At 50.9% G+C, this 13,353-nt stretch overlaps 1 protein-coding gene across 1 annotated transcript in view; it reads left to right on the top strand.

Moving 5' to 3' along the window:
- Positions 1–13,353, top strand: part of COG5 (component of oligomeric golgi complex 5) — a 276,431-nt gene that overhangs the window by 258,936 nt on the left and 4,142 nt on the right. The window contains exons 19-21 of the mRNA XM_032873369.1: positions 1,608–1,684; positions 10,469–10,595; positions 11,070–11,149. Of these exons, the coding sequence (XP_032729260.1) occupies positions 1,608–1,684; positions 10,469–10,595; positions 11,070–11,149 (284 nt within the window). The remainder of the gene's footprint in view (positions 1–1,607; positions 1,685–10,468; positions 10,596–11,069; positions 11,150–13,353) is intronic.

The following is a 13,353-nucleotide window of genomic DNA, read 5'->3' as shown; positions in this document are numbered from 1 at the left end:
AGCGGACTGTGAGGGGGTGGGGGGATCTGGTGGGCAGCTTCCTTGAGAAGGTCTTGAGGGTACTGGTGAACTCATGGATGGCTCAGTGTCTGCCTTCCACTCAGGTCATGATCCTGGGAGTCCTGCTTCCTGCTCAGCGGGGAGTCTGCTGCTTTCTGTCCTTCCTGCTCATGCTCTCTCTCACTATCTCTCTCTCTCTCACAAATAAATAAAATCTTTAAAAATAATAATAATCAGGTGTGTGTATATATATGTGTATATATGTATCTGTGTGTGTATAGACACACCTTATTGTGATTTTTTAAAAATATTTGAGAGAGAGAGAAAGCACACAAGCAGGGGGGAGGGCAGAGGGAGAGGCAGGCTCCCTACTGAGCAAGAGCCCCATGTGGGACTCGATCCCAGGACCCTGAGATCGTGACCTGAAAAGAAGGCAGACGCTTAATGACTGAGCCACCCAGGCGTCCCCCTTTTTGTGACTTTGTTCAATAATAATGTTGTTTAAATAAATAGCCCCTTTTTCACTAAATTTGAAAGAGCTTCCTAAAGGTTGACTAATTTATCTTCTCATCACCATGTGTAATGTGGTGCCTGGCAACTAACAGGGAGTCAGAAATGTTCATCACATGAGTGATTGTTTAGGTCTCCTCGGATTTGCAGGGGCAAGAGATCTGAGCAGTATTTTAGAGGGATAACAACAGGACAGAAGCCCCACTCTCCACTACTTTTTTCAGACATTTTCTAAGCTGTTTTCTACCAGGGTCCTGTCGATAGCAAGAACAGAGAAATGGTTTGTCATCTGAGTTCCAGGTCTGTGAAAACTTTGCACTTGCTAGATAAAGAACAGAGAGCCTAAAACTCCATTTAATGACAAGTAAAATTTCCAGCCAAAGAAGGAAAATAAAGAGCAGTGAAACCAACAGTTCTTGAGTCAAGAAGCAAATTAATTTGCTAATAATGTAAAAGGGGGAAGGTTTAAAAAATACTGTTAATAATTTTCAACATGGAACAAGCAGTTGCAGGGTGCCCTGCACATACTGGTTTGTGAAATCACCTGTTTGGTTTTTGTAATTCCATGAACTAGCGTTGTCTCCTTTTGACAGACGAGGAGCCTGGAACTTAGGGAAGTGAAGTCCAGGGCCACACAACTAGTCGCTGTAGACTTGGCGTTGTGACAGGTGTGCTGCTGCCTCCAGAGTCCATGCTTCTCATCACTTGGACCAGCTTGCTAAGAGTTGTCATGATTTCTACTTAATATAAAGAGGCTTGTGATGCCTACTTCAAATACAGGTGCACAGTCTTAAAAACCTTCCCTTCTCCAGTTTTTCAGTGGAGAAAATATCTGAATTTCCTCGTTTCACATAACCAAAAAACATTTTTCTGTATTCTTGAAGGAATGGTCTCATGTTATGCTCCTTTAGTAAATAAAAGCAAAAGTCATCTAAGTTCATGCCTTTTGTTAAATTTAGTTGACTTTTAAAACTTGCCCGCACAGTCTAGATGAAATTAGGTGTACGGCAGGCTGCAACTTTCTGTGAGCCAGATGTGAGCCCAGTTGGATACAGGATTCTCACATTAACGCTGTGGAGTATCTTCTCTTGTTTCAGATGGAGTTGGCTGTGGGTCCTTTCTGCAGAAGAGTGTCTGATTTAGGAAAGTCCTATCGAATGCTGAGGTCATTCAGGTGAGACGTAGTTCTGTTATTGCTGTTGATATATCCATATCCTGTTAGCCATCAAATCCTTCCCCACTGTTCATGTTGAGCTCTATGAAATTGCCAATATTCAGCTGTTTTGTGACCTACAACAATAGCTATTGCACATGATTTATCCTAAAAGTTATTATTCAAACCAGAAACCCTACAGAATTATGTGCAGTGATGTGTGTGTGTGTGCGTGTGTGCATGATTTTTGAGTTAAAATTCACAAGACTAAGCTGATAAATTTTATTATGCTCTTTCTAAGGGGGATTTTTTTTAACTCTCCATTCTTACCGAAATATATTGAGTAGTAATACCAGGCAGTTTGTAATTATATAGACATCTTTCTTCTGAAATTTTCATTTGTTCATTTATCATTTTCATTCTAACCTACCTCTAAAAATGTCAGAGGTTGGGCACCTGGGTGGCTTAGTTGGTTAAGCATCTGCCTTCAGCTTATGTCACGATCCCAGGGTCTTGGGACTGAGTCTTTCATGGCTTCGGGCTTCCTGCTCAGCAGGGAGTCTGCTTCTCCCTCTCATTCTGCCCCTGCTTGTGTGCTCTCTCTCACTTATTCTCCCTCTCTCTCAAATAACTAAATCTTTAAAAAAAATTTTTTTTAATAAAAATAAAAATGTCAGAGTTACATTCCATAGCAAAACTGTTAATAGAATCTTAAGAGAATTGAGTTTAGCAGTGAAATGTAGGGAATGACTAGAAATGGTGCAGATAATTTAGGATCAAGATGGCTAATGCAGTAGAGCACAAAATTGAGGATTGAACTTCCTAGAGACCAGTTCAAAGAGAAAAACAGTATGTTAATTCAAAGTCACTAAGAATATACCGCTGTATGGGAAAATCCTTTTCAGCACTGAATGCTTAGATAGGCCTTCTACCAGTTTAGATTGTAAGGAACACTGAATAACTTAACAACTGTTTGGGCTATTTATTCAATAAACTGGAACTTTCCAAATTTTGCCCCATTGTGGCACACAGAGAATGTTATACATACGAAAAGATGACCAACCCTGAGGGCCGAGGGAACCAAACATGATACTTAAACCTGTTTTGTGACCACAGCATACCAGATGGGAAACCTTGATGTAACTATCCATCATATCCAAGAGCATAATGGTCTTTGACTGTTTCTTTATAAAGATAAGGTAAGAGATTCCAGGCATGCAGTTTCCTAAAAACTGACTCAGAACTAGAAACTACAGCAATCAATAAGAAGCATGTCCTTTAAATGACTGCTTCACTGTCTTATGTCATCCAAGCTTTCGATAGTACAAAAATCAGGTGTAATGTCACTTCAAACACAAGAATCCAAGGTTGTTGATTGAAAGGGGAGCCCCGTGCTTTGTCCTGCGTATTTGTAATTGGCAAAGAGTTCTTTTTAAGGCCAAAACAAGAGACTGAATCATCTTTCTCAAATGCCCATCTATACGGAGTTGGGTTTTTAAAAAGACTTAAAGTTGGACCACATGTGTTTCCAGATAATATCTTTGGATCAGCTCAGACCTTTTAAAAAGTATTTATGTAGGGTTTGGCATTACCAAACATGGACAGGCTGAGTGATTAGAAGGTCCTGAGGTCACTGATCCACCAGTTCCCTGCCTGTACCATGAAAATAACCCCAATAAGACTCCCGTAAAGTTACTTACTGAGTAATATGATAACCCAACAATCCCCGTTGGGTGGCAGATCGATGCTGAGTTAACAGAATCAGCTGGCGCACTGGAGGTCATTAACCAACCAGCTCTTGAAAAGGGTGTGGGAAAGCTGTGATTTGGGATTTGCCGTATTAAGATTAGGCTATTATTTTTGATAGCCCCAGCTGCCATGTTTCATTGTTTATTGCACGTGTATGAATTAAAATGGTGCTTACCCTTCGATGTGCTTTCATCCCTGTGCTTTTAAAGTCATATCATGGCGTGGGAGACGGGTCCTGACAGTTTTGCGCGAGACCAGTTCTGTTGTCAGTCGCGTGAGGGGAGTCTGTCGCCAGCCCCCCTGGGCCTCTCAGGAGAACCCTCTCTGACGGAGCGGTTGAAGTTCCAGTACATTCTGGTACCTGTGCCTGGATTCAGAAATTAACGAGCGATCAGTGTGTAATTCAGAACACTCGTGCTGTAGGTAGCCATTCACGAGTTATATTGCTGGTCAGTGTCTAAAAATTGGGAAAATAAATTCGTAATGCATCATGAAATGGAAAGCCGGCTACAAAATAGTAGATGCGATATGATCCCTACTATTTCTTTTATTTTTTAAATTTTTTAAAAAGATTTTATATGCTTATTTGAGAGAGAGAGAGAGCACGAGAGGGAGGAAGGGTCCGAGGGAGAGGCAGACTCCCTGCTGAGCAGGGAGCCGGATGCCATGAAGGACTCCAGGATCTTGACCTGAGCCGAAGGCAGTCGCTTAACCAATGGAGCCACCCAGGAGCCCTGATCCCTTTTAAGTCAATAACTATATGTTTGGAGAGGAAAAGTCAAGAAGGATAAACATCAAAATTTGAGGATAGCAGGATTGTCACTAGCGATATTCCCTTTAGAGGTTTTCTATATTTTCCATGGTTTATATTTGCAGTTAGAAAAGCCAGTAAACATATTTTAAATTCCTCTTATAGTGTTATTGCTATTTAAAAATAACAAGGAAGTTAAAAAATAATACAAAATATTCTAAAACATTATGTAATGGGGGGGTGAGAAAAATAGGCAGGCAAACCACCAAAACCCAGCTGGCTGGCCTGTGTCTGCCTAAGAGGCAGTGGCTGCAGGGGGGAGGGCAGCAGGCTGGTGCAGGGTCCTCTTTGTGAGGGACAGGGACAGCGCCAGTCAGAGACCCTCCAGTCCAGACTGCAGGTGCGGCACCCCCTGCCTCCACCCCACCAGACACCCAGCCACACGGGCCTTCGCGGGCGCTCCTTCCCCCCATCACACAGCCATCTGCTGCAGGGTGCCTGCTTCTTGACGGTAATACTAGTGGACTGTTGAATTCGGCCAGCAAGATTCTTGCATACATTTACATTCTACTGTCTCCATTAGAGTTTCTTAGGCAGCAGGAATTGTTTTCTTCCCCGGGACAGAGTGTGGCCTCAGAAAGCCGCTGACATTAGGGATTTGCCCTTGGGTGATCTGTATTTCTACATGAGACACAGGTTCAGAGCTGCAAGGCCCCATCCTTGTCTGTCCCTCTGGAGCATGGCCTTGTCCCCTAAGTGGGGTTTGCAAGGGTGGTTACCCTAGCTCTGCCTGGCCATGGGCCTGGAAGCTCTGACTTGACATTCTCAGTGCAGATGCTTGTGAGACAAGGGACAGAAGAGGGACCTCATGCTCTCACCAGTGCAGGGACACAGACCTGTCTTCGCGCAGGCCCCATCGCCTTTGCTCCGGAGGGCACAGCTTTGTCCCTGAACGGTGCCCACAGCATGCTCTACTGGGAGCTTTGTGAGGTTTGATGAAAGCCATCAGGGGACAGGGGCTGCTCTGGGGGGCCTTTTGGCCTGAGGGGTGGTAGAAGGGAAGCTGCAGTAAGCCTGGTGTTTAGAATTCATGTCTACTGGTTTTAACTGTGGGCATGGGAGGGTTTTCCGCATCCCCAGTGGGCGCCGCCTGCCATGCCGCCGCTCCACCAGCATGTTTGTGGAAGGAAGGGCAGCCGTCTCTGCCGCTTCCAGCTCGAGCATCAGGACCCCCAACTGTATGCCCGCCTTTCTTTGTACTTGTGAGTCCATCCCCGGAAACCGCTCTTTCCCCAAGGTTTCTGGGTTCTCTGTTCCCAGTTGCAGACTTCAGCATTGCAGCCAGTCGGCAGCCCCGTCTTGGGCCTGGTTTCGTTGGTTGTTTGCTGATACTCGGGCAGAGCTAGGAGCACCTGGCAAACAGGGAGGGCTGGGTAGTTAGCCGAGCCTCGTCTTCATTCCAGCAGTCCTTCTTGGATCATTCACGGGGTGCTCAGCCTGTGCTAGGGGTTTCCCTGACACTTTATGGTTTCGTCTTCTCCACCACACTTCCAAGGCAAGAGTGACCCAGAAGGCACTGGTCCTGGGAGGGGCCACTTGACAGGGCTGCGTGTCTGAACGTCATGTGGGAGTTCCAGAACTGCCTTCCAGACCCAGGGCTGCCCGATTCCATGGCTTGTGCTTGTAACCACCGCAGCCAGAGCTTATTCCAGAAGTTCCCATTTGTTTTCACCCTGGTTCTAGAATAGCACCTAGAGCTTATCTGAGCCATCCAGGAGAATGTCAGTGTGAAGAGAATCTGGGACCCCACCGTAGTGGTGACTACTTGCTATGTATGCACTGCTGTCTCTCGCTGCCGTCTGGTGTACATGGGTTTCCAGAACATACCTGAAGAATGCTGAGCCACATGTACACTGTGATTCCTAGAGGACATCTGCCTGAAACCTTCCCTCCTTTCCCACCTGCTTTGCTGCGGTTGATGATATCTAGACCCTAAGAAAGGAACCTGCGAGTTTTCTCTCCCTCTTTACTTGGAGCCCTGACTTACCTACAGCCATCAGCCTCCTGCTCTGTTCCCCAGGGACCCACATGGCCCCTTCTGCCACACTCTCTGGGTCCCCGTCCTGTAAGCCTACGGCCTTCCCTTCCCCTCACCAGAAAGGAGGCCCTCACGGGTCCTGTGCCGGGCAGACTTGTGTTTCCCTTCCCTACCTCCATTTCTCTGCTGGTTGCAGATACCCGTGCACATTCCCCATGGTCGTGCCACCCTCCCAGGCCCCTCACCCAAAGGTTTGGAATGGGGGTGTGGCGAGTGGCTTGGGCCACCCCTGATGGTGGACGTGGACATAGGGACACACAGTCTTTTTTTTTTTTAAGATTTATTTATTCATTTGACAGAGATCACAAGTAGGCAGAGCGGCAGGAAGAGAGGGAGGGGGAAGCAGGCTCCCCGCTGAGCAGAGAGCCCGATGCGGGGCTCGATCCCTGGACCCTGGGATCATGACCTGAGCCGAAGGCAGAGGCTTTAACCCACTGAGCCACCCAGACGCCCCAGGGACACACAGTCTTACTTTACTTCATAATCGGCCTTCAGTGTGGAGGTCCCTACTGCAGAGATGACATCATCTCAGGACCTAACCCGTGATGAGTTCAGACTGCCTGCTGCCTGCCGCGTGTCAGGGTTCTCCTCGGAAGCGCTGCTCCATCTCCGGCATTCTTCTCTGAGAACGGTATTGCGGCGTCCGGGGTAACTGCGTTTTATAACATCTTAATTTCCTTTTGTTTCTTAGATCACCTCAGATGGAGATTTATTTTTTAACTTGTCAGTATTTCAAATTCCACCTGGAGTCGGGGAAGGGAAGTGCTCATGCCGGGTTCTTTCAGGCTCTTAAAATGAGCCTGAAGCTGCCAGAGCTGACAGGTCTGCATGTGGCGCTTGCAAGTGACTCCGCGGGCTGCGTGCGGGATCCGGTCCGGTTTTGCTCCCCGTGGCTCTTTTGGCAGTTCTGTTACTGGCTGGAGGGGAAGATTTGATCTTGGCAGAAAAATAACTGCTCCGACTCCGAGCTACAAAGGGACAGGTGATGAAAAGATCCCGCTCAAAAACAAACCGGTTTTCACCAGGCCTGGTTATGGGGGCCCATCAGCCGGCAGGTCCGCTGCTAACCTCCCTCCCTCCCTCCCTGTCCTCGTTCCCTGTTCGCCCTTGTATCATTTGCAGTTTGCATCAAGAATCTGTTAGAGGAAAATAAAAGCATAGTATTCAGACTATTAAAGCAATTTAATTGCTATAGAGACATTTCATTATTTTTTAAAGATTTTTATTTATTTGATAGAGACACAGCGAGAGAGAGGACACAAGCAGCGGGAGGGAGTAGGAGAGGGAGAAGCAGGCTTCCTGCTGAGCAGGAGCCTGATGCGGGGCTCGATCCCAGGACCCCGGGATTATGACCTGAGCCGAAGGCAGGCACTTAACGACTAAGCCACCCAGGTGCCCCAATATGTTTCTCGTTTTAACTTGAAACTCCCTGAGGCTAAAGGTAAAAGAGAGGCTGAATCAGCTGTGTAATCCTCATTTTCAGAAGGAAGAAAATGCATGAGTTTTCAGAGCACGTCCCGTGTTCCCCGTGACTGAATGCTAAAGCACCTGCATCCAGGACTCTGTGTGCAGAGCACTGAGAGACGTGGGACCAAAGTCTAGTTGTCATCCTATAGGAGAGGCAGAAGGGATTCCATGTGACTGCTCCTCCCCAAGTCAAGGACTGTCACACAGGACTGGCCCCCTAGGGTCTCCTCCTGTCATGGACTAGGATTCAAGAGGAAGCCTGCCAAATCAGCTGGCATAGGCAGAGTGAGCTTTCCTGGGGCGAGGGGAAAGCCTCATTGGGCCAGAGAGGCAAAGAAGGCTCAGGAAGACCTGAGCTGTGTGTCCCCACATCCCTCATGGTGGCTGCCAGGCCCGGCCTGCAGGATAAGCCTGTGACCCCAGGCAGGGACCCCTCCCCACTGCCTCTTTACCCTGTTATAGCTCAAGCCAGAGCAGCCGTGTCCCCGGTGCGGGAAGCAGACCGCTTGGACACCAGCTGGAATTGCCGTTCCGGGGAGCTCTCTGGGAATGGCGGCTGCTGGGCACCCGGGGACCGGGGCTGGAGCCGTCTGCGCTCTGCCGCTGGGGAAGTGGGACCAGCTGGGCTCCATCCCCACGCCAACCCCGAGTCTGTGTCCAGAGGCCTTTAAGACAGTCCCACACACTGCCCAGCAGGATTGGAAGGTCAGGCCAGGTGGAAACTGTGTGATATGGTTGAGGTACATAGGCGACTGGAGGGCCACTTTGAGAGAATTTGGGGTCCCCCAAAGAAATAAGGATTGCCTGTCCTTCCAGGGGTATCCTGTAAGTATTCCCTTTTCTCTGGCTTTTCTCCAGGAGTTGTTCACAATTGAAATTGTACTTCTTCCAGGGTTCTCTGTTCCCCACTGAGAAGTCCCTCTGTTCTGAAAGCAGGTCTAGTCGTGGTTACAGCTGATAATCCTCAAAGAGGCTGCATGGCAAAATTAAGAGCCAGGCTGTCTGGGTTCGAATCCTTACTCTTCCCTTTTCCAGGTTTTATGTGTTCTCTCTACCCCTCAGTTTACCTACATGCAGGATGGGGGCAGGATGCTACCGACCTCGTAGGGTTGTCTGCAGGAATCGCACGTGGTGCACGCTGCACGTGGCAGCTGCTGTGGTGGTTAAACTTGGCGCCCTTGCCAGAGGGACACCACCGCCGGCGCATGGCGACTTTCGGGGTGCCTGCCGAGCACGCCAAACCGCCCTCAGCAACCGCTTCATACCTTCCTAGGCGCCTGACTCACTGCCTACTGCCCGGCTGCCGGATGACTGGGGCTTGGGGATCGTCAGGCGGGGGTGCCGCAGCCTCAGGGGGACACATGAGGATGGCCCTCGTCCCCCGCCACCAACGCCGGAGGGCCTGGTGTGCAGCTTTGTGGGTTGTTGGTGATGGCCGACACAAATGCCCTGAAATGTGTCCACAGTAACCAAAGAAATTACAGGATGATGTTATTTGATAAAATACTTGAAATTAGAAAAATCCCTACCAGAGATAGATTTCATTTACGGAATAGTTAATATAAAGACATTCCAAGAGGGTGCCTGGGTGGCTCAGATGGTCAAGTGTCTGCCTTCGGCTCATGTCATGATCCCAGTGTCCTGGGGTCGAGCCCCATATCGGGCTCCCTGCTCAGTGGTGAGTCTGCTTCTCCCTCCTCCCTCTGTGATCTCTCTCGCTCTCCCTCTCTCAAATAAATAAATATAAATCTTTAAAAAAAAATCGAAGATTAATCTGGATCCAGTGAGAACCACCTGCCTGTTGAGAGCACTCCTGACTGTTGACATGAAACCTTGCCGTCTGTGTGAGGAAGCAGCCGGTCTCTGGGCTGTGCCAGCCTCCTGGGTGCATGGGAGTGATTAGCACGAGCGAAGGAAGAGCCCAGGACACAGAGCTGTTTCACATGCTGCTGAACCGTTTCTGCTCCCAGTGGAGGCCCCGCGCTGCCATCTTTCCTCTTCAGACTCAGCCACCACAGCTGGGCCTATAGTCACCTCCTGTCCGTCAGAGCCCAAAGCCAAGGAGAGGTCAATGGAAGTTTCCAGTTACTCCTGCCAGCCTTTTGGCAAGGTGGTAGGTGACTGGTGCCTGGTGGATTTGCCCACACGTCCCTGTGAAATAGAGGGGGGCGACCCCTCCAGATGTGTAATGTATTGGGAGGGAGCTGGCACAGGTCTCGATGGGATGTTCTGCAAGGTAATAATTGTGTTCCTACAGGACATAATCGCCATTTGAAAGTGGTGTAGACCGCGTTTACATTTACCGGTTAGGTTATGGCCCGAAGATTTTGTGGGAAGTGGAAACTGGAAGTTCTGACCGTGCTGAGAAGCTGGAGGTTATAACTACCTGCAGCCTCCTCTGCTGCTTTGATTCCGGCCTGGTCATCAGATGAGCTCGAAGAGGGGGGTTTGCTGAGCCCCCTGGAGATCGAGTCAGACCCGCAGGCCAGTGAGCCGGGGGTCCAAGAAGGAGGTTAAGGGCAGGTCAGCCTGCCACAGCGTATAGGTTAGGGGTGTGTTCGTGTGTCTGTGTCTGTCTGTCTTCAGGCTGAATGGGGGGTGGCTAAGAAATGGCTACGGAATCGCCAGTCGAGGGTGAGCGCTCTTCCGCTATGCCGCCGTCTGCTAATGCGCTAGTCCAGCAGAGCGCCTCCTTCAGGGTTGAACAATGTGAAATAACCACCGCGTGTTTTTCCTTTAGACCGCTGCTCTTCCAGACGAGCGAGCATGTGGCCAGCAGCCCCGCGCTGGGTGACATTATTCCGTTCAGCATCATTATTCAGTTTTTGTTTACCAGAGCACCCGCTGAGCTGAAGTCCCCTTTTCAGGTAATAAAGCAAAGCCAGAATGCTCTTACAAGTCCCTCTTCGGTCCGTAAATCCACAGCCCCACTCATGGACTGCGCTCCTGGCCTTCTCTTGCCTTACTTGGTCACGAATCCCTGCCTTGGAAGTGAATGATTCAAGAAGGAGAGTCCCCGCCCCCCAGCCCGACTCTCTCAGCAGTGTGCAAATTACCCCGAGGAAGCCCGAATTCACCTTCTAAGTGTAATGGCTCAAGTAACTCATGTTCGTAAAGCTTTTCTGATGGAGGCCCCACTTTTGCTAGCCCCCCTGCCAGTGGCTAATCCAGAAAGTTCCTTGGGAGCCAAGAAGGTGCACCACAGGCTTGCGGCCTTCCTTCAGGCAGGTTTTTGGGTGATTTCACCTTTGGAATCCTTGAGATTGCTTGTGCCCGGTACTGTCCTTCATGGGAGAATGTGGACGCACTTCGTCTTCTCTAATTTGTGTTCAACCCTGCAGAGGGCAGAATGGTCCCACGCACGCTTCTCCCAGTGGCTGGATGACCACCCGTCTGAAAAGGACCGGCTCCTCCTCATCAGGTAAGGCCGTGAGCCCCTGGGACACCTGCGTGTCTAGCAGCCCGAGGGCTGGGGCGGAGGATGCGACGGGGAGGAGGGAGGAGCAGCGCGTGGGTGGACACGTGGTGGCGCCTCCTTGTGGCTGGGCCCCCTCAGTGCGCACCGTGTGCCCAGAGCACCCCACCGGGTCGTTCATTCGCACATCTTCACATGGCTGTGGGCTGCCCCGTGCCCCACGCAGCCCAGGATCTGTGCGCCCTGGGTTTGAGAACTGGGGCCAGCGACGAAGAGACTCCTTGCTGTAGGTCCCCATTTTCTGCTTCATGTTGGGATGTCACTGTCACATAGTGGCCAACCGCAAGAAACCTTTGCGACATCCCGTCATCCTCGTTCTCCAAATCTCAGTCAGTCGTACTTCTGAAAGAGCTCCGAAAGCCGCATAACCTGGGTTCCCCAAAGCAGGGCAGGGAAGTGGAGAGGGGCTGATGGGGCAGGATGGTGCCCCACCGCGTGCGCACAGGAGAATCCCTCGCAGAGCTTGGAGAGAGCCCGGTGTCCAGGCCAGCCCCTCAGCCACCTCAGAATATCCAGGGCGGGCACTCGGCCCTGGGATTTCCCAAAGCTTCCCGGGCAGGTCTGCAGCACGGCCAAGGTTGAGACTCCACCAAGGAGGAGGCCGGGAGGGGCCTTGGAGAAACACGAGTGTGGTGGCTTCTGGGAGGGAGTCCGAGCCCTCGGGTTCGGTGTCCAGAGCCGGGGTGGGCAAGGAGCCCATTATCCCAGCTGTGAGCGTCGGGCCCAGAACTGGAACAGGAGGCCAGAGGTGCCTCCCGTCAGTGCCTGGGGCCAGTTCGAGCTGCCCTAGGAGGGGCTTTAGGGTCGGAGGAGAGGCTTGGCCTGGGGCTAACTCGGAGATTTGTGGTGTCTTGGGTGGATGTTTTTGCGGAGTCTCCAAGACCAGCTAAGCTGAAGCACCCTGGGCTGAGGAGGACTCAGGACGCGGTTAATTGAACGTGGCTCCTGTGTGTCTTAGCGAGCTGGAAGGAGTTCATCTACAACAGTCGTCCTGCTGTGGGCACATCACAGATCTGTTTGCTTTTGCTTCTCTTAAAAATGTCTCCTGAGTGATTTCATCACCAGTGCTGTTGCTAAGCCTATATTTAGCAACTGAAAAATCACGCTCAGAGGCACTGTCAGGCTTTTAAAATAAGGCCTATCCGTCACACACGCCAGCTGTCAGAACCTCCAGGCCCCGGGCCGCACACCGAGCCCTCTGTGGGGGATTCCAAACCGCTGTGCTCCTACCACAGCCCAGGCTGCTGGCAAGGAGAGGAGCTTTGTCCTAGAGAATGTTCTTTCTTATCTACTACTGCAAAACTAATTTGGTCCATGCGAGCTAAAGCAACACGAGATGAACTTCTTTCCCCTGTAGATAAGCCCAGGGTGACTGTTGCTCTTTAAATGTCAGTACTTTTGTTCTGACCTTTGGGGAGACCCTGCCGCGTGCTCGTCGGTCCCCCCGGCACAGTATGCTCAGTTGTCATAAAGAGGCCGGGTCAGGAGACTCGGCTGCCGCTGAGTGCGTGGCGAAGAGTGAAACCTCCTCTGCCTGCCTTTCTGTTTCCTTTTGACACCAGATGTTTCTCAAGAGTGTGAATGGGTACTAGTCACGATCCTGTTAAAATCGGAGGACTCGCTGACTTGTGGGGCAGGTGGTGTGAGTGGGAGCCCACTGGGGGTCCTCCGTGCCCACCAGGCAGGGGCGGCAGCCTCAGGGAGGGCCTGGGGCCCTGTGGGTGCTGGGTGTCCAGCAAAGAGGAGGACTGATGCCTTGGGTCTGCAGAAGTGGGGGGCGGGGGGCTTCTCCCTATCTCCCGTGGGGCTGCAGCTCTTACCACGGCGCTCTCCTCCTCTGCTTCTTCACTGTGTCAGAAATGCTGACGAGCTCTGTTGGCCCCTCGGTGCTGTTTATCTGTTCAATGGTGGGACAACTGTCCCCACCAGATGCAGCCGGGGACCCTCTGTCCTCCCTCCATGGCCCAGGGCCGGCAGGCCCAGAACCATCCCAGCTCCTCGGCCCTTCTGCGGAGCAGCAGGATCCCAGCTGATGAGAGGAACATTTGGTCTTCCCCTCCTGGTGTCCCTGTCGCACCAGATACCTGTGGCCTGGGTGCCTGAGACAGAACAGAGAGTGAGGACGGGGCCTGGAGGAGTCAGGGGCTTCC

This window comes from Lontra canadensis, unplaced genomic scaffold (assembly GCF_010015895.1).
Source record: "Lontra canadensis isolate GAN:19392208 unplaced genomic scaffold, GSC_riverotter_1.0 scaffold48, whole genome shotgun sequence".
Taxonomy (NCBI): Eukaryota; Metazoa; Chordata; class Mammalia; order Carnivora; family Mustelidae; genus Lontra; species Lontra canadensis.
The sequence above is the reverse complement of the archived record's forward strand: the minus strand, read 5'-3'. Positions and strand labels throughout refer to the sequence as shown.